At 34.7% G+C, this 22205-nt stretch overlaps 1 protein-coding gene across 7 annotated transcripts in view; it reads right to left on the bottom strand.

The window, feature by feature from the left end:
* Positions 1-21964, bottom strand: part of tbc1d22b (TBC1 domain family, member 22B) — an 81978-nt gene extending 60014 nt beyond the window's left edge. For 3 of the 7 annotated variants that reach the window (XM_067394466.1, XM_067394469.1, XM_067394468.1), the window contains exon 1: positions 5047-5297. In XM_067394466.1, the coding sequence (XP_067250567.1) occupies positions 5047-5147 (101 nt within the window). In that variant the 5' untranslated portion in view covers positions 5148-5297. Of the gene's footprint in view, positions 1-3668; positions 3808-5035; positions 5298-21799 lie in introns of those variants that run through there. The other 4 variants (XM_067394467.1, XM_067394470.1, XM_067394472.1 and 1 more) reach the window with 3 other exon arrangements.
* Between the last annotated feature and the right edge of the window lie 241 nt (positions 21965-22205).

Genomic DNA, 22205 nt, shown 5'->3' with positions numbered 1-22205 from the left:
AAGCTGTGTTTAAAGGGTTAGTTCACCCAAAAATGAAAATTCTGTCATTTATTACTTACCCTCATGTCGTTCCACACCCATAAGACCTTCGTTAATCTTCGGAACACAAATTAAGATATTTTAGTTGAAATCCGATGGCTCTGTGAGGCCTCCATAGGGAACAATAACATTTCCTCTCTCAAGATCCATTAATGTAGTAAAAACATATTTAAATCGGTTCATGTGAGTACAGTGGTTCAATATTAATATTATAAAGCGACGAGAATATTTTTGAAGCGCCAAAAAAAACAAAATAACGACTTATTTAGTGATGGCCGATTTCAAAACACTGCTTCAGGAAGATTTGGAGCATAAATGAATCAGTGTATCGAATCTGCTGATTCACACTGATTCATTATGCTCCAAATCTTCCTAAAGCATGTTTTGAAATCGGCAATTAATATTGAACCACTGTACTCACATCGATTTAAATATGTTTTTAGTACTTTTATGGATCCTGAGAGAGGAAATGTTATTGTTCCCTATGGAGGCCTAACTGAGCCATCGGATTTCAACTAAAATATCTTAATTTGTGTTCCGAAGATTAACGAAAGTTTTACAGGTGTGGAGCTGTAATATTGCCACATATTTGTAATAAATTCTAACCATATGTTAGCATTAGCATACTTGATTTTTTTTTTTATTATAGCCTGTAACGACTAATACATTATAAAAATATTTTTAAAAATAAATTAGGCACAGTCCATCATCTCCCATATTTGCTTTGAACATCTGTTTGTGCCATTGTTTGTGAAAATGTACATACGTCTAGGGCTGCAACGATTAATCGCGATTAATCGTTTGCAAAATAAAAGTCTGTGTTTACGTAATATATATGTGTGTGTTCTGTGTATAATAATTATGTATATATAAATACACACACATACAGGTATAAAGTTTAGAAATATATGCATGTATTATAAATATATATATTTATATATATTTTATATTACATATAAACATAAATATTTTATATATATAAATATAACATTTTTCTTAAATATATACATGAATGTGTGTGTATTTATATATACATAATTATTATACACAGAACACACACATATATATTACGTAAACACAGACTCTTATTTTGCAAACGATTAATCGCGATTAATCGTTGCAGCCCTACATACGTCTACTAACTATCTTCGCTTGGACTACAACGTCACATGCCTGCATGTTGCATGCAATTTTTCTCCAATGAGGTGGTGGAGGAGGCGGGATGTGGGAGGACGAATTATGTTACAGCACTTTTATTATTGCACTGATTGGCTATTAGTTGTGAGCAGACAGTGTCAATGTACTGGAGAGAACAGCGACCATAAATGTAAAAGAAACGAAGCTGCTTGCCAGATATTTTTCTAACAAGCAACCATATTTTTTTTTTAAATAAGCCCAGAAAAAAAGCAACCCATGATATTTTAAGGTGACTTACCAAAAAAAAAAAAGAAGCCCAAAGACGCGTATTATACACGGACTTGGCTGTGTTCAAACACTCTCCTTCATGTTTGTTTGAAAGCTTTCTGAGCGTCAAAGTTTTCTATTTACAGCATGTTTGTACAAGTGTTGAGCACTGTTACCAATCATATCTGTTGAGCACGTGAACTAGGGATGTGCAACGATTAATCATGATTAATCGTTTGCAAAATAAAAGTCTGTGTTTACGTAATATATGTGTGTGTTCTGTGTATAACAATTATGTATATATAAATACACACACATACATGTATAAATTTGAGAAATATATGCATGTTTAAATAAATATATATCTTTATATATATTTTATATTACATATAAATATAAATTTTGTATATATAAATCTAACATTTTTCTTTAATATATACATGTACGTGTCTGTATTTATATATACATAATTATTTTACACAGAACACACACATATATTACGTAAACACAGACTTTTATTTTGCAAATGATTAATCGTGATTAATTGTTGCACATCCTAACGTGAACACAATGGCTTATCATACTATCTTACTATTTAAGACCAAGATATACTGTATATATTTTGGTATTTTCAACTTTTTTCTATTTGGATAAAAAAAAATAATCTGTATTTATTAAAAAAACCAAAAAAAAAAAAAAAGAAAAAAGTTATTTCCCTTCCTGTCCAATTTTGTCCTACAAACAATGTTCATATTGAAGGCTATGAAAACAAATCTACATTACAATCTAAAAACAAAAATTAATTAAATTTTAAAGTTAAAAGTTAAATTTTTTTATGTGAATATTTAACTGGTATTGGTACAGACTGCTGTAATGTTGGATCTGTAACAACCCTAGCCTCTATACAAACGAGGCTCATATTATTTGACTGAGAAGACAGGCACCAAGGTTGTCTGGAGGCATCTAGTATCAGTTTTGCATGCTCTGTCCCTTCTGTTGAATGAGATAAATGGTGAGAAAGTGGCCACACCTCTCATCCACTCATGTTACAGCAGGACCACACCCACTGTACATCCTCCAAATGCTGCGGATTCACCTGAACAAGCAACTCAAAGAGTCTGGAATCACAACCACGCCCAATAACAGCCGGTTCAGCAGTGCCTGATCATCTTTCCCATCACAGAGGGGAATTCCATCTGTTTCGAACATCACCTTCATTGTGCTCTGCTAAACGTAAACTTAAGTTATGAGGTCCTGAAAACATTTATGTACCCATTTTTTGGAAAACAGCTTGACGATTCTCAGTAAAAGTTTAGGAATTTTTACTTTATTTTAAATAAATAATAATAAAAAAAAAAAAACTGTATACTGATTGTAAGACCATCACTAACATATAAATAACTTAATTTAAAAAAAAATAATCAAAAGTTTGGGCTCAGTATGATTTTTTTTTTTTTTTTTCCCAGAAATTGATACTTTTATTCAGACGCATTAAACTGATAAAAAAGACAGCAATAATAATGTCAATGTTACAGAAGATTTTCATGCTATTCTTTTGAACTTTCTATTTATCAAAGAATCCTGAAAAAAAACTGCATCCCACAAAAATATTAAGCAGCACAACTGTATTCACCATTGATAATAATAATAAATGCTTCTTGAGCAACACATCAGTATATTTGAATGATTTCTGAAGGATCATGTGACGTTAAAGACTGGAGTAATGGCTGTTGTGTTTTAAAATAAATTAAATAGAAAACTATAATTTTAAATTAATAATACTTCTCAATTCTGTTTGTTCATGACTGTATTTTTGATCAAACAAATGCAGCCTGGTGAACATAAGAATCTTCTTTTAAAGAACATAAATCTTGCTGATCCCAAACTTTAAAACAGTAGTGCAAGAATTATCGCCTTTCTAAAACAAAAATAATACAAATTATTAAAATATCAGTTACATTATCTGGAGACATTTTGAATATCTTGTTTAACATGCCCCTGAATAAAATGTTAACCTAAAATAGGATGCTAAGATGCACTCAGTCCACATACAGGAACTATAAAATAGGGAAGAATCATTTAAAGTCATCACGAAATCGAAATTGACCATTCTTATTTTTTTTTAATGGAATATTGCAGTATTTATTATAAATTATTTATCCAAGCACATCTGTTTTTTTTAACTCATGTGCCCTCGTGATCTTTAATCAAAATATCATCCTCACCCTCTTGCAGTGACATCTCTTCTCTTCTCTGATGATGCGTTTACTGGTGCAAGGGCGGGGCAACCTGTCACTCACATGAGATCGACCAATAGCAAACCACAACCATCCAATCAATTCCCCATGGACAAAATCAAGTCTCGCCATACATTTTTTTCTTGCTGTTTCATGGTGACTTTAATAAAAAAAAAAAAAGATTCACTTTGATCATAGCATAAATGTTGTGCATAAAAATACACTTCAATACTTTAAGAAAGACTGGGATCTGAAGTTCTGAACAAGAACAAAATCTAGGACTAAAGTCAATGTCAAGTACTTAATCAAAACCTACTGACAATAACTTCCAAATACGGACAAAATATTTAGATAATAGCAAATGATCAGTGACAACATACAACTCATGCTGTCTTAAAGACAAATGAACTTATATCTAAATATAAATGTTTAAATATTTTCAAGATTGAAACTATTGGACTTTGTTTTAACACGGTTAGAAACAATTATACTCCCGTAAAGGCCAAACAGACTGCTGACCACCAGAGTAGCAGCACTAACAGCAGCGAATCTTCTGCATGACAGTTCCTCTTTAGGAAGATTACGCAACGGCCCAATATAAAATCTGATCTCCAGTAAACTGTCCAGTCATCACAAGCTCACATTCACGCAGAGTCAGATGAACTGATTCTGTCTGTGACCATGAAATCCAAACAACCTGCTAACGAAGCACACTCAGCAAACTCAGTCCAGACTAAACAACAGGCCCAGCGAAGACAAACATGCCTGCTTTAAGAGCTTTCAATTAAATAGTGTTCAGAAAACAACCAAAACTGCACTGCACTGGCAGGAAGTTGTGTTTCACTTCAATAAATTACCAAGGCAACCACTGTATAGTACATATATAGCATTGTATACTTAGTTAGTAAAATGTTATTAACATCACAACAAATTATTTGGACATCATATAGTGCAAGGATCGTTTTGTTTTTGATGACGATGGCAGCTAAAACCATAGTTACCATGATTCCATAGTAGCAAAAATAAGGTATTTGGTGGTAACTATGTTTACCACGGTGAACTTTATGTAAACCAGGGTTAACATTAACTTCGCTACCATAAGTGGTTTCGTAATATGTCAAAACAATCTATAGTAATTTAAATAAATAATTTAGATCTTTACAACTTCTTTGATGACCAAATACGCAGCACACTACTAGGATGCCAAGAATGTTGTCAAAATATGTCATCAGCCATAGTGGCCAGTAAACAAACCAGCTGGTCAAAGCCGATGCATTATTATAAAATGACTTCTGACAATAAAGGAACACACTTAAAAACTACTTTAAAACAGGGAAATTAATGATTAAATTCACCTCCCGGGAACCTTTTGGTTTCTCCTCCAGAAATGAATCCTGTTGTCGGTGGCCATGGCGAGAGGACGCCCAATTTCACTCTAAAACAGCCATGAAACCGAACAGCACGCATGTGCAGATATCCAACGGCGAAAACTATATGTTTAGTTATATTGCCGCGTGTGTCTTACTTTGTTTTGATTAGTTATTGCGAGTATTTTGACAACACAAAATGTGCCTACAACGGTTCTGGATGGACGTCGCCATCTTGGAGGTGAGTGAGGTCGCGCTGTGATTGGCTGAAATGAAGAACAGGTGCAGAGGGGCGGACCAATGGGATTCGCGTATTTTAGTTATAGCTGTATATATTTTGTTATTTACAACGCCTATGTTCTCTGTAATAATGTTTGCTTGTAATAATGATGTTTGTAAAAATGTGCACTCCTTGTAATGTACAAAACAATGCAATATATAACATAAAGAGGATATAATAAAGATAAATATTATCTTTATTATAATATATATATATATATATATATATATATATATATATATATATATATATATATATATATATATATATATATATATATGCTATTTTTCACTGTTAGTTAATGTTTTTTTAACATATTGTATTTAATTAGTGTTAATAATGTTTGCTCTGTAATAATGTTTGCTTGTAATAATGATGTTTGTAAAAATGTGCACGCCTTGTAATGTACAAAACAATGCAATATGTAACATAAAGAGGATATAATAAAGATAAATATTATCTTTATTATATATATATATATATATATATATATATATATATATATATATATATATATATATATATATATATTATAATAAAGATAATAATATGCATTACAAATAAATAAAATAAAATACAATAATATGCATTACAAAGCATTGATGAAATTGTTATTTCGCAGTTCCCCAATCTGAACACTAGATGGAAGTAATCACCTATAAATGGTTAGGTCTGTGTGAAGTTCTTCTACTTCAGCATGTAAATAATTGCTGTAATTATCTTGGTGTTTTGCTGTATCAACTCATAATTATCTGATAAAACTGATAGCTTTATCCCTCTGTTAAACCACAAAATTGGCATGCATTTACTAAAAAAGTTGATTGATAATGCAGTTTTTAAAATAAGTTTTGTGGTAACATTACAATATGGTCACGTTATTTAATGCATTGACTAACATTAATAACGAGCTATGAATTTGATACAGTATTTATTAATCTTTGTATTAAAATACAGTTAGTTCATATTAGCTCAGATCCATTAAATAATATTAAAAGATAATACTTGATTTTAATAACTAATATTAACTAAGACCAATAAATGCTATTTTTCACTGTTAGTTAATGTTTTTTTAACATATTGTATTTAATTAGTGTTAATAAATGGAATCTTATTGTAAAATGTTAGCAATTTTGTTTTCTTGATTATGAAAAAATAATAAAATAGCCGTATTTATTTTATCAGTCAAAACATAATGGTTAAATTATGTGTGTGCGTTAAAGTATGTATGTTATGAATGATGATATATTGTACAGTACTACAGTATATTAAAAATAGATTGTGAGTCACATGCAATGTTAACAAGTGTTTCTATTATTAGAATGATTAATAATAAAAAAGGTTAAAAATAACAACAGCTGCAGATGCGTGAACAAAAAAGTAAATATGCCCAAGAAAAAAACAATTATACAAACATCCTTAATGGAAAGTTGGAAATGATACTTCCTGTGATGGAAAATAAAGTGCTGCTTGTGATTCCTAGAACCTGTGGACTCAAATAGCTTTTGCTTTTGCTATTGTTATTCTACAAGGGCCTTTAAAAGAAAAGAACTTCCTTAACATTCATACAGTAACATTACTGTCCTCACACTGAGTTCATCAGGGTTCATTTACAATGTCTTAAGGCTCCGATAAGTATGTTTGTGTCCATGATGGATGTGGTAATGAGTGTTAAATGCTGTGAATGAGTTCACTCCGCTCCTGTGTTTGTGTTTGAGACCCTCCCTGGTGAAAAGTTGCCCCCTCATTAAAGTGTTTCCTTTGAGTTCATTCAGACTCGGACACACACACACACACACACACACACACACGCGCGCGCGCACGACACATGAAACAAACAGATGAAAGGTCACGCTACCCGCGTCCTTCAGGAAGCCATGGCATCTGTGGAATGCTGCTTTATTTTCCTCTTAATTCCCTTGTGTTTGTGTTTTTTTTTGTGAAGTGAGCTTAAATGCATGCATGCGTGTGTGTGTGTTTTTGGTTCCTCAGCGCCACACACTCCCTGATTCGGGTTATCAAGTGCACACAGTCGGTTCTGTCTCATTGGTCAGCAGACTGAGACAGGAAGACTTGAAAGACAATATCCTGCTTCAGCAGAATGTATGCCAGTCTTCTCCGAAGGGAAATTACAAGGAAAAACTCCACATAAGCACTTCAAAGCCCACCCAGAGCAGAATGCTATTGCTCAGATGCTGCTCTTTCATAACTCAGGAGACTTAACTGAGATATAAAGATGCAATTGTTGACATATAGTAAGATTATTGAGCTACATTGCCATATAAAGGAAAAATTTAGTTTTATACATGAGTTGTGACTCATAAGCATAATATGTAATTCTCATATGCAATAGTCTGTCATACTCTGCTCCGATTCAGAGAAAAGCTTAGTTAAATCTGATGTCAAATCGAAAACTAGCCATTTTCCTTAGTTCCAGTAATGAGGTTTCGTTTTGCCAGTGGACATTTGTTGAGAAATCTTTGAAATCTCTGACTTTTTTTTTTTTTTCAGACTCTGAGACAGTGTTATTTTAGTATTATTTATGTACTTTTAAAGTTTTTATTAATATTTTGAATAAGCGTTCATGTTCATATTTTCACTTTTCATTTTAGCTTAGTTTTGGTAATTTTGTTATGTTCTTTTGTCATTTTTATTATTTTTTACATTTCTATATAGCTTTAATTAATATACATGATTTAGTCTTTTAAGTTTAACATGATATATATACACACACACATACACATACACACACACACACATATATATATATATATATATATATAGCTATATACACACACACACACACACACACACACACACACATACATAAACTAAAAGACTTTTAAAAACTGTTTTTGGTCATTGAAAAAAAGTTTTATAGTATTAATTAATATTTTTAATTAGCTTTCATTTTCATATTTTCAGTATTTATTTTAGATTAAGTTTTAGTAGTTTTGTTATGTGCTTTTGTCGTTTTTATTATTTTTTAAATTTCTATATAGCTTTAATTAATATTAATTAATTTAGTTTTTTAAGTTTAACATGATGTAATATATATATATATATATATATATATATATATATATATATATATATATATATATATATATATATATATAGACTTAAAAATATATTATATATATATATATTCCCACCAATTACCAAAAACAAAATGTTGCAAATGATTTTTGTCAGGATATTTGCAAAAGTCTCAAATTGCTATCCAGGAGAAATAAAACCCTCAGCTCAAATAGAGTGTGCTGTTAGTGAAAATCAAATACTGATGGTTTATTTGTAATAATTATTTGCCAATAAAAAACGACAACATCCCTACCGATAAAATGTAAATGGCAAATATGGATAAATGCATCTGTCAAATGCATAAATGTTAATGTAACAACTCTTAAAGAGATTTCATTTATGATATTTCTTCCCTATGGGCATTTAGAGTCCAAATAATAAATGCAAACTAATCTTGGTGTGTTCTTTCATCCAGCCCTTGCAATTAATTCAGAACTGTGGAACAAAGTATAAAATGCAACTAGAACATGTCTGGAATCGCTAAAAAAACTTCACTGTGCTCATTTCATCTGCTCAATGAAATTATCTAAACTAAAGCAGATTCTTTCTCCTCAATGAGTACCATGTTGTTCCACCCCAAGGCCTGACACATTGATATCGCCCTCCATAAGGAGTGTGAACACAAAAGCTCCCTGCCAAGGACATGTAGTCTCTGTCTGCGCCACCCACAGACTGAGGAGAGACAATTAGTCACTGACTCCATCCGGCTCAAAAGGGTGTGTGTGTGTGTGTGTATGTGTGTGTGTCTCAGTTTAAGACTGAATGGTGCTCACAGGCAGCAAGTTATACAAGAGGCCTGGTTGAGACTGGCACTGCCGGCGGATGAAAGTGGTAGGTCAGAGTGGAAGTGCAGGAAGTGGGTCAGGGAAGAGAGGAAGTAGGTCACAACGGCAGAGCACTAACTGGAAGAGTAGAGGAACTGAGGAAAACCAAGGCACCCTCCACCTCCTCTTCTGAGATGTTCTATATTTAAAAGCAATCATATGTGTGAATGGATTTCACTAGAGCAGAAAACTGGGGTCGTTGCATCCCATCGGATGCAAAACACAAATGAGATCTCTTTAATATATCAGCTGTTTCTACTAAAGCAGCAATGAGATTAAATGCAGAGCAAATGGAGACTATTGCTGCGTCCGAAATCGCATATTGTCTGAGGAGGTACTTGAATTTGAATTTACATTGTGACCGTTTAAATAGTATGTTCTATGTAGTATGAAAATGGATTGTATGAATTTTCGGACCTACCAGTGTCACTTGCCTCATGGATAATAAAGTGTTCATCGAATGAGCACTTCAGAATCTCACCAGTAGGTCATCAGGTACTTTCCCTCTACTATAGGGAAGTATTCGATTTCGGATGCAGGTGTTGTGCTCCTGGGGACCTACTGTCCTGCAATGTGTATTCTCAACCTGCTTCAGTACACCTGCCTGTGTATTTTCAAGCCATTCTGGAGAGCTTGATTAGCTGCTTCAGGTGTGTTTGAACTAAAGTCTGCAGGACAGTGGGTCAGGAGCAGGGCTGAACACCTCTGGCATATCCTTCCTCTCAGATTTTTCTCTCCCACAATGTGTTAACGTGGTCCAGTTTGACCCTGGTAAATGTAAATACACCATTAATGGGGGAAAAAAGGATCTTTCTTCGTTGACGGGAAAGCAGCCGTGTATTCCGACAAAATACATTTATTCCAAGCAACATATAAATCACAGATATTTGATTATATTATAGTAGGCCCTACAGTTTTTAGATGAGAACACAAAAAACTGTGCTTAGATTTAAAAATATTTACTATGTCAACAATTGTCTCATTTGTGTGATTTTATGTAAAGAATTATTTTACATTTTATATATACTACCGTACCACCTACTTTTATTCAAATTAGGGTGATGCAAAAATGAGTACTCCCCACTGAAAGTCTCTGGAGCAAAGCTACATTTTAGACTACAGGTGTCTAATTTAACAAGAATTCAACCACAGGTGAGTCTAATTATTCATTACACAGGTGTCCAGCAGACAGTAGACTATAAAAGGGTGTTAAAACCCCATTTCTTACTGTCAGCAATGGCACCACATGGAAGAGAAATGTCACAAGACCTGAGAAAGAAAATAATTTCTTTACACCAGAAAGGTAAAGGCTACAAGAAGATCAGCAAAGCTTCACTTATCAGTCAGAATACTGTAGCAAAAGTGGTACAAAAATGTAAAAAAGATGGAACTGCAACCATCTCACAGAGACGTCCAGGTCGTCCACAGAAGTTAACACCTTGACAGGAGCATCTTCTGATGAGAAGGGTTGAAGAAAATCGGCATGCGAGTTCACTGCAGTTATCTAAAGAAGTAGAAAGCCAAACTGTAGTGACTATTTCCTGTGACACAATGCGGCGTACACTGCAGAGGAATGGCATGCATGGGTGCTGTCCATGAAAGAAGCCTCTCCTAAAGCCCAGGCACAAAAAAGCCCACCTAGAGTTTGCCAGGGCCCATGCTGACAAAGATGCAGAGTACTGGGACTCTATACTCTGGAGTGACGAGACCAAGATAAATGTTTTTTGAACTGATGGCTTCAAAACTGTATGGTGTCACAAAGGTGAGGAATACAAAGAAAAATGCATGTTGCCTACAGTGAAACAGTGTCCTTATGTGGGGCTGCATGAGTGCTGCTGGTGTAGGGGAGCTGCATTTCATTGATGGCATCATGAATTCACAGATGTACTACTCTATACTGAAAGAGAAGATGCTACCATCACTCCGTGCCATTGGTCGTCGTGCACTTTTCCAACATGACAATAATCCTAAATCCACATCTAAGGCCACTGTTGGATTTCTGAAGAAGAACAGGGTGAAAGTGATTCAGTGGCTCCTGATCTGAACCCAATCGAACATCTATGGGGAATTCTGAAGAGACAAGTTGAGCATCTCTCTCCATCCAGCATCCAGTCTCTAAATAAGGTCATTCTTGAAGAATGGAAAAAGATAAATATTGCAAAATGTTGCCAACTTGTTCGTTCCATGCCTACAAGACTTGGTGCTGTCATTAAAAATCATGGAGGCCATGCAAAGTACTAGATGTAGTAGTTTTTGTTGTGGGGTGTACTCATTTTTGCATCACCCTAATTTGAGTAAAACTGAGTTATATTATTAACCTTACTTTCATGTTATAAGTTAAACAGATGTTATATTAAACTTAGTCTTGTCAATATTTTGGAAATTGTTTCTTTGTGTTCATCGAGATATTGTTTAAAATGTTACTTTTCAATGCGGGTGTACTCATTTATGCTGAGCACTGTATTAACAAAAAATCTCAACCCCAAACTTTTGAATGGTAGTGTAAATTCTATACTTTATTTTAATAATAATAATAATACATTTATTTTATTATATTAATTTATTTTTTAAATTTACTATGTATTTCTATATATTTAATATCTAGTAGACAAAATAATTCAATACAATAAATTAGTCATTATTATTATTATTATTATTAAAATATTAAATTGTTTAAATATAAAATGTATACATTTATCTTTAATTTAAATATATAATTTTAGACTGTAATAACTACATTAGCCTATATAATTTCATAATTTAATAACTTTAAATATAAAATGTATATTTATAAAATTTATATACTTAAATATATCCACTTTTGCACTTTGATGTATATTTGGCCTCTGTATAATAAATTGATACAAGCTTTTTAGCTGTTTTTGGATGAGTGAAAATCTTTTTTCATTCTTGGATTGTTTGGATCTACGCACCTAAAGACGTTTCGTATATGGTCTTTTCAATGAATGTTTGGCGCTATGACCTTCTCTGTTTGTCGTATATTTAAATATATAAATGTATGTATATATGTCTGTACACACACACACACATTGGGTGTACATGTTTAACTGGGATATTCCATAGTGATTTTTATACTGTAAAAATTGTATATTCTATCCTCTAACACTGTACCCCCTAAACCTACCCATCACAGAAAAATGCATTTTTACATCTTCAAAAAACATCACTTTTTATATATTGCCAAATTTGTGGGGACATTTTGTCCCCATTATGTAGGGTATACCTGACCCAACCCCCATCCCACACACAGACACACACACACACACATACATTTATATGTGCGTGTGTGTGGTTTATGTATAAATACATTGCCCTCTGGGCATTCCAGTGTAAAAATCCCATTGTATTGCTAAAGAGGTAGGTCAAAAGAGTACAGTTACCTCAAACGTTACAGTCAACAGTTTTCTAAAGATGTTGACTAAACTGATTCTCGGCAGAGCGATTTCTGTTGTGCCTTATGGTGTAATATACTCCTCAGATGTAAATTTGGATGAGAAAATTGCGCAAGTATATAAATTCTTCATGCACCATGTTGAAACACACCCACCCATCACACAAAAAGAACATGCTGATCTGATGGCTTAATAGTGTGCACGGTTTAGTCATGTCTTCTGCACCGTTTGCTCAAGGACCTGTGCAGTCTAAAGTCCAGAACTCGTGTGGAAGTGGCCTATCAGTGTTGCCAAACATCAAACAATTAAAAAAAAAGGATGTAAACATGCCATTTATTGCAACTGCATGATCACAACCACTGCCTCTTGACACTGTTCCTGTGTTTTATCACCATTGGTCCTAAAATATTATGATGTTCTGGTTAAAGAGTGACCATGATTCAGTGTCACACACCCTCCTCGTGCAGATTCAGATGTTCTAGTGTTGTAATGCAACAGGAAGTAGAAATTGTGCCCCAATGCCCTTTGCCTCATAATGCCAGTAAGGGAAGTACGGCCTCATTATGGCCTCCTGAGAGCATTTTCATTGCAAAGACTTCATTGACAAAGAGTTCATGACATCTCATCTCGTGCCGCTCAGACTCGAGTGTTTACATAAGCACTTTGTTATCCACAAACCTGCATGTCCTACAATCTAAAAATTTATTCAGGGGACCTGTTACCACAACTTAAATAAATGCATGGTTGCAAGTTTAAAATTCTAATTTATTGTTTTAATTAAAACTTTTAAGTTGCAAACATTATTTTGTAGAGTTCTGTTGACATAATAATGTTGATCATTACATCAACTTAATATTGTGTGTAATTTAAACTCATATTTCTGCATTAATTGGCTTTTTAAAATTAGGTTGTAGTAACTTAATGAAACCGTCCTAATGAAACTGTCTTAACTTCAGAAATTAGGCAGTGGATTTCTAGTTCCCAGCATGCTTTGCATAGAACTAGATAAGGAGAATAAATGTTGAAATTAAGTGATAATTTATTTATTTTTTTAGTGAAGGGAAATACCTGTTAGTGTTTAATGCTGTTATGTTTGACATTTTAAGGAGTTTTAAAGTTTTTGTGGTAACCATTGAGTAGATACATGAAGGTAAACACTACATTGACTCTATAAGCAATGACTGCGCTTATGCCAGTGACAAGTATTATCTTTCTTGTTCATTAAATATACATGTCAAATAAGTTATGTTAGCATGTGCTATGATAGCTGTTGATTTGTTTCCAGGGCTACAACTCTGCTAGTTGGAATGACTTAATTTTTTGAGTAATCAACTTAAAAATTTGTGTTTATGCTACAAAGTTCCTCTAACTCAATATGGGCTTTCGCACTGGAGGGACCTTTTCATAGTTCCTAGAACTATTGGCTGAAGTACCTGGATTTTTCCGTGTTCGCACTGCAGGAACTAGTAACTATTTTAGTTCTAGGAACTTTTTTTCGGGATCTAAATTAGCTCCTACTTCAGAGTAGGGTCTAAACCAGCACTATAGGAACTATCAGTGACGTTTGTGTACATTGATTGGTCAAAAGCATGTCAAACACCGGCACCTGGCATCTTTAAAAAGCTGTGTAAACATATTTACTTCACGAACGTGGAAAACAGCGATAGCAGCATTTACCTGTTGTATGCGTGGTTGTGTTCTTTTCTCCGCCTCGATAATATGTTGTCATAGAATATTTAGTCTCTTAGCCCCACTTTTTGCTCTTTAAGTCGCATCAATTATGCGTTTACATTCCATGTCCGTTATCGAAACTCACGACACACAACAAACACAACTCCGATCACGGCATCCTCCATCCACCGTTTTTTAGCATTTGTAAATGCTGCACTTAAAGACACCGCTGTCGGCCACATCAGAGTTCATATTCCTGGTGCAAATGCAACCCGGGGGAGAAATTAGTTCTCGGGGAACTATCCAAGTGGTTAGCTCCTATAACAGAGTTCCTACAATTATTCAGTGTGAAAGTCCCTAATGTAGCTTGTTGGTTGAACGTAAATTCACTCAAACTTGTCATAACTCAAAAAAATTGATGCAAACTGCTGACTTGTTACGCCAATACATTATTTTTTAGAGTGTACATGGAATACTATTTGGATACTTAATTCATGCAAATATCTAAATGTCACTGCAATATATACACTGTAAAATGTGATTTCAAAGATTATTGGAGTATATTTTACAAGAAATCTATCTATCTCTCTATCTTCTAGACATACATTAAATATGACTATCACATGAACTCACTCAACTGCAGCATTCACACATCTGCAGTATATTCACACATCAGTAGGTGAGATGTTTAACACACAAACAAAGAGCCACATTTCCTAGAAACATTTGTATCATCATGTACCCACAACAGTGAAGAACTGCTGATGTGTCACAGAGCTGCTATTAATTCGTTCTTTGGTGAAAATGTAAAGTGCAGCATTTAAATCCTATCGCATTAAAGCACTTAGTGTGTAATTTGTTTAAAGAAGCCACCTATGATGTGGGAGGGGGACATGAAACAGAGCTGAGAAAAGAGGAAGAAGGTGCAAGTGTTCACTTGTCCATATCTGACTGATCATAGGTTGAGGAATGAGGAAGTGATGCGAGGCTTTACGGGAAACCTGCTAGGAGGGGCTGATGGGAAGGCTTGGTATGTAGGAGGTCTTACGACAGATGTGCAAAGGGAAACTGTTTGTGTTTGTAAACTCTAGTTGTGTTTTTTTTTCTGTTGCATTATGAACTCTGTTATGAAACCTCTAGAACATTTCTGATATTTGAAATTCTAAAAAGCTTTGCAATATTTGTGTCGTTGTTGGATAAGTCTAAGTTTCAGGATGTAAACCTAGTGGTTGCTTACTGGCCCATGAAAATATATAATATTTATTTTTTTATTGTTTAGGTTTCTATGGTTAAGCATTAGCGCCAGGGTGTTTGTCCTTTTATTTTTTGATATTGCTGTGTTAAAAATGTATTATTATAGCATTTTGAAAATATATTTTGTAAATATATAGTTGTAATAATGTTGTGGGAAATTACTTCAGAGGTCAAAGTTCAGTGTGAGAGAGTGTGTTTGATTGTGCACACTGTCATTTCCCACGTTCCTGAAAAAAATATTTAATAATGTTAATAATTTATTACTTTTTACATATTAAACACATCATTGGTATCACATTGTGTTATGTTCATGTAAAAGATTTTTGTTAAGACTTCATTAGATTTCATTTTTCAAAATGATTTGATGTTTTAATTTTTGAGAATTTGTCACAGGTGTTTCATTAGTGAGATAAAATAAAATAAAAAGAACACAAGTTGCCCTTCATGACTGTGAGGTATTATTCATGTCTGCAGCAGAAATGTTGCAGGACGAGTTATGCATTACACTTTAACGTAGGTTAAGGGTTTCTTCTCATTTCAACCCCCAAGTATGAGAAATGCCACTAATAATTGTCATAAATAGACAAGAACTTAAAAAATAATACTCCCAATACTCAAACTCCCATTCGTTCCAATGCATTTCTCCAGTTTGCACGGATCCCACCCACTACAAATCATTCTCCACCATGGGAACTGATTCCAGTGGAGTTCTCAAGTCACTCAAACTCCAGTGAGTAATTTCTGTTGGGGAGGAGGACACACACGGAACCGTCCTCATAACTGCACAAGCTCGTCCCGGCCCTCATATTTGTCCAAACTTGACTGCTGCGACACAGCTATTTACCAAAGGATGAATCACAAGGGGTTTGTCAACAACCGTGTGTTTGCAGTTGCAGTCGGGATATCGATTCCTGTGCCCTCCCAGTGTAGATGGACAGGAATGTTGCTGAGGTTTGTTCTTGGCTGATGACCTTTAGCTCAAAAGAGCTGAGAGTCGAGTGAGTCACAGAGAAAGGAATGCTGGGTAGCCAAAGGAACCCGCTCGCAAAGGCTTGGGAGAAAGAACTTTAACAGGTAGAAACAGACTCTGATGAGAAAAAGAGTCTGGGTCGTTCTCAGAGGCGCATTCCTATCCGAGCAGCTCCGAAGAGTCCTGGAAACACAGGAAGCAAACTCTCGCTCCCACAGTTCTTTAAAACACACACACACACACTTACTTTTTTAGAGGCTCATTTGCATGCTTATGTGATGTACAATATTTATCACCACAATTAAAAATACAAAAGCCTTTTAAAATAGACTTGGGTTTTTCACTGTAATATAGAACAGGTGCCTGCCTGTGTAATCATTGTTTTAGCAACGCTAAGGTCTTCTGAGTGGTTGCTAGGGTGTTGCTATGCAGTTACTAGGATGTCCACTGGGTGGTTTCTAGCAGTGTTATTATTGATAAATGATAACTAAATAAAAAAAATATATCAATTAATGTAAACATAACTATAAAATAAAAACTAATATAAACTGTGAAATTAAACTTAACTACATTTTCATAACTATAAATAAATAAATAAATAAATAAATAAATAAAATGTTGTAGGTTTTGATAGTCAGCAATTTAGCAAGACAAAATTTACAGAGAACATATATATTAGATTTATAGGCCTATATTTAAAGTTTAATTATAATGATATGATAGAACGATAACTATAACCATAGTCCTCCACACCAGTGGACAATATCGTTCTGTCAGTCGTGTCAGTTTAGTTGTCTGCCGCATGCTCGAGCTCTTTAAAGTCTGATTCTGATCAGCTGTCATTGTTTTTATCATTCATCAGCTGGAGAAAAGGGTTCTGAAAGTGATTCCGCCGCGGAATGATGTCGCCGGAGAAACAAGTGCGCAGCCATCTTTAGAATTTTGTCTTTGAACTTCCATTCTTGCGGTAACTCTTTATATTTCTATGGCAGCGCTTTCCATTGAAACAAATGGAGCTACGATCAACTTAGGCTTACGATGCTTTTGGGAAACGCTGCCCAGGAAGATTTAAAAGAGCGGTTCGTTCATAAAAAAAAGGTGCATGTTTTTGAAAACGGTCTCCGTGTAAACAACAAAAACGCAAATCTGTTAAAACGATTACGTCATGCATATGCATATTAAATGTTCAGTCTATCCACAAGTTTCCTACGCCCCATGAGGCCTTGCGTCAAACGTGGGAGCGTCTTCCGGTTCGAAGTAAACAAGCTGGACGGGACACTCATTCATTCAACAGTTGACAGTCATTCAAGATTTAACGATCCAAACTTGCGAACGTTTGTTTTTGTACTTAAAGATTTAAGATTCCGGTATCAATATTTCAACAATGTTTTACAATAAAAAAAGTTACAGTAATAGTAATGTATTAATTTATGTCAGGAGTGCACATCAATCATGCTAAATCTAACTGATATTTATATTGACATAAAAAGAAAACACAGACCTATTCAGTTGCGCATGCTTCCATTTATTTGCGATCACAAGAACGCAAAAAACAACTCCACTAAAGCTTTTAAATCCAAAGGCTTACACATTTAGAAATATATTGATAACATGCCCTATGTTTACGTCACTTTTCTGAGCATTTCTATTTATTTTCCTCTAAATTATGCAATGATTGCTATCCGAGGATGTTTGCGGGATCTCTCTATCCTGATCCTGATCCTTTCAGCCAGAGCAACAGAGGGAACTCATGAGAAGACAACAGGAGTTATGAGTTATACAAGTTAACCGGAGTGTGTGAATCTGTGAAAGATATGCATTTGTCAGGAATCAACAGGCATGGAAGAGACAGATAAAACATTAAACCAAATAAATACACGATTATAATAACATAAGAATTGTCTTCATTCCTCAAGCAGTCTCTGATATTTTCCATAAACGTGTGTATTTATTATCGCAGTGGTTAACAGAAGTAGCCTTTAGCATCGCATATATGACAGTGGAAACGCGACTGACTCTGGCACGCACGACACATTAGGAGTAAAATATCACATCGCTTTGGTGCATCAGTGACGGGTGAAGTACAGACAGCGGGTTGTTCATGTATTGCAGGGTCAGGATGCTCTAGTCATGCAGCAGCACTTTTGTGGAAGGTCAGTAATGTAAAGAGCAATTAAGGACACGAAAACTGTTTATTGTATTGTGATATTATTAACTAAGAATGTAGTAAACTGAGATGTTGTCCCTGAACATCTCTCATAAAGATTTGCAACTTTACAAAGTAAACAATGATCCAAAAACACTTAGCCTCTTCGCTAATTAGCACACAAAATACCATTGGTATGCTACTTCCGCCACCTTACCGGAAGTTGTACCCACGTTCTCTTTTAGTAGCGCCCCGCGGAAACAGGTGGGTCTATAGAGGGTATGCATCGACGTCACTTTCCCGCCGAAAACGCGCTCCCTCAGCTGGACTGAGTGGCAAAAGAACCTGCTGCATGACTGGATTTAATAGGAGAAACTGCGAAAGCGCGAGTAAAACTAACAATTACACTAAAGGTTGGAATTGAATGTGTTCCTTACAACTTGTCAAATAAACCTAATCCATGGATAGCCTACTGCATGCAGCCAGGAGTCGTGTTTCCTGACAGTTATTATATGTGCCTGATTTCGCCGCCGGGGAACGCCATACTAAAGCAAATCTGCCTGTGCACATTTTAAATAACTACAATATAGGTAGGTTTAAATCCGCCTAATCACTTATATCAATGTTATATCGTCAAATTGTAAAGCCCTAAAACATGTGTTTTATAGTTTTTATCAGTGTTGTTTATTGAAAAACACCCAATTATGCAGAATATAAGATGGAAAATATTTAATTGATGATTTGTCAGCATAATATATGCTGTATTCGGTATGACTTTACCTCAAAATCCAACAATTTGACACAAAATGATAACTGCAAAACATGTTTCTCTGCCGTGAGTCCAGCTGTTTCTGTTTTGAATTGCAGTGATCCATTTGCTTCTTTTTTTAAATATATACCTCAGGTTTTGTGTCAAAGCTATTTGTATAGTCAGCCGCAAAGCTCTTTCCCGTTTTGGATGTGTTTTGTGTGTCTTTCTCGACATTGATGCTGAAAACCAATGCTGCCGCTCAATCTTTTGCCACTCAGTGGGCGTGACCGCAGTCGTAACGGTCGACGGTGACGTCACGTGCATACCCTCTATAGTGTTTCTTCGCCAGAATACAGCGTTTTTAGTCGTTTTCATGGATTCGTATGAATGGTGTCCCCTGTACGCGGAAAACTCAAAGGAAAAATTTCTCTTTTGTAAGTTTATCGTCGTGTAAACATACCCTTGTTTTTTAGAACTAGCATATATCGTTATCGTCCTTGGTGTGAACGGGCCACGTCTTTGGATTGGGCCAGAACCATCCGTGCAAACCGTGTCTTAACAATTCTAAGGTAATGTGTGGTTGCCAGGGGGTTGCTCTATATATAATATATATATATATATATATATATATATATATATATATATATATATATATATATATATAATATTTCTAAATATGGCTTATGGTTTGTCACATCCCTCTATCAAAGCAAGTTTATATGTTTTTTTACTAAGTTTAATACTTCAGGGTTAGGGGTTTTGTGTAAATACCCTAAAGAATAGCTAAATGAATGCTCGCCTTAACAAGACCCACCAATGATACAAAGAATATCATGTTTCTTTAGTAGCGCAGCTTTTGTGCAGACAATTGTGCATGATTATTGCTCAGTTTAATATGGGATTATGGATCCAGCTGGGCACGCGAGTAAACACACACGCGCACACACACATATGCGTGTGAAGCAAATAGAGTTTAATCAGATGGAGGACACAATGACCTTGCCCAAATCATTGTGCCCATATGTGGCAGAAACTCTGACTCAATGGGACTAATTATCCAGGTGTACCATGTGTGAGCCAAACACAGACACACCTGCAGGTGCGGGAGAGATCTGAAACCGTCGGGGTCATTTCTGAACACGTGCAACAACACTGTCTTCTTATTAATATTCTCACTCTCAATTTCCTCTGGCCCGAGTGTTTCAGTGTTGTTCGAACTGTGTGTGTTTGTGTGTGTGGGAAGATTACTCAACAGATCCGGTTCTTTGAGAGGGAGGAAAGTGTGTTTTGAGCCAGCTGGGTTTTTCTTTCCATTTCCCAGCAGTGTGAAAGAGCGCAATGAGAAAGAGAGGGAGTGAACAGAATAGCAACTAGAACTCTTAACCCAAGCAAAAGAAAGTTCAGGGTCAGCTCAGCTGAGATAATGTGTTTGATTATTACGATAATGCATGCTTCCATTCGCTCAGCTTCAAAAGACTGGAAAATGCTGACTGATATTTTGTTGGAAGAAATTGTAAACATTTTATTTAAACACATTTGCATTTCCCACACACACTTCAAGAAGTGCTGTTGTGACCTGAAATTGTTATTTATACCGGATCTGACCCTTAAAACAATTTTTGTCAGTGCAGCTTAATTTATTTAGGTTAATATGAAAATGTGTTTGACTAATATTCCCATATATATATATATATATATATATATATATATATATTAGTCAAACACATGGCCAAAAGTGATGTCCGGAGGGGATATTTGTTTTTAATGACCATACAAGTTTGATTAAACCATCAAAATAGAAGGAATATATTTTATATTTTGCATATACCACACAATTTGGCATATTTTATCACGTTATCACAAACAAAACAATAGCACAACCATATGCTTACAAAATCTTTAACAATTTTTTAATAATATTTGAATAATAGACACTTTTAGCCACTACTATATATATTACTTGACACATTTTTACATTGTATTAAAGATATTACAAAGAAAATCTCTCTTTATATCTCAAATGTCTATCCTAGTCTGTAATTAGATTAAACGAAGAGCAAAATTCCCAGTAATCTCATTGTGTCTCCAAGAGTTTCAGAAAAGATAAAGTGAAAAGAACAGTTAAGTCTTTAACGTCAACAACTGTCTGATTTGAAATCCCAACAATGTCTCACACTGCTCAGCTTCAAAGTCTACTAGTCAGAATGAACAAAACATCTCTCATCAAATTCTTCCAAGAACAAATCATCTGAGCTATGCTCTCCGCATTAATTTTACACCTCTATACTCTTACTGTACGTCATTTGTGTCTATATTTAGTTCTCGTTTGAAATCTTAGGAGAAACATCTGAAACAAAGTTCATACATTACACATCTCAGCAATGAAAGAGCATCTTCTGAGCAGTCAGATATTCCTCTGGGTGTATTGTAGAAAGAAATGATAAAAATATAATTGTGATTATAAATTCTGTCGTATTTAAAAATAGGACAGATGTCGCATATAGATGCTATAAATAATACACCACAAGCATTAAACACATTGACGGTGACACAACATGCTTCTTTGTTGATTTGTCAACAGAGGAGATTTTCAGCATGGATTTGTAAATATTCAGATATTGTACGGAGCATTTTCTCAGAAACTTGTTTGTACTGTTTTGCAGTGATTATGCAACAGCAGCAGGGATGATTCAGCAGTCAAATGTTCACTCATAGATTCCAACTATGCAAATTCTCGTCAGCTATTTGACTCTCATTTTAAAACCAGTTTG

Source organism: Chanodichthys erythropterus, chromosome 9, assembly GCF_024489055.1.
Source record: "Chanodichthys erythropterus isolate Z2021 chromosome 9, ASM2448905v1, whole genome shotgun sequence".
Classification (NCBI taxonomy): domain Eukaryota; kingdom Metazoa; phylum Chordata; class Actinopteri; order Cypriniformes; family Xenocyprididae; genus Chanodichthys; species Chanodichthys erythropterus.
This window is presented reverse-complemented; position numbering and strand designations above follow the sequence as displayed.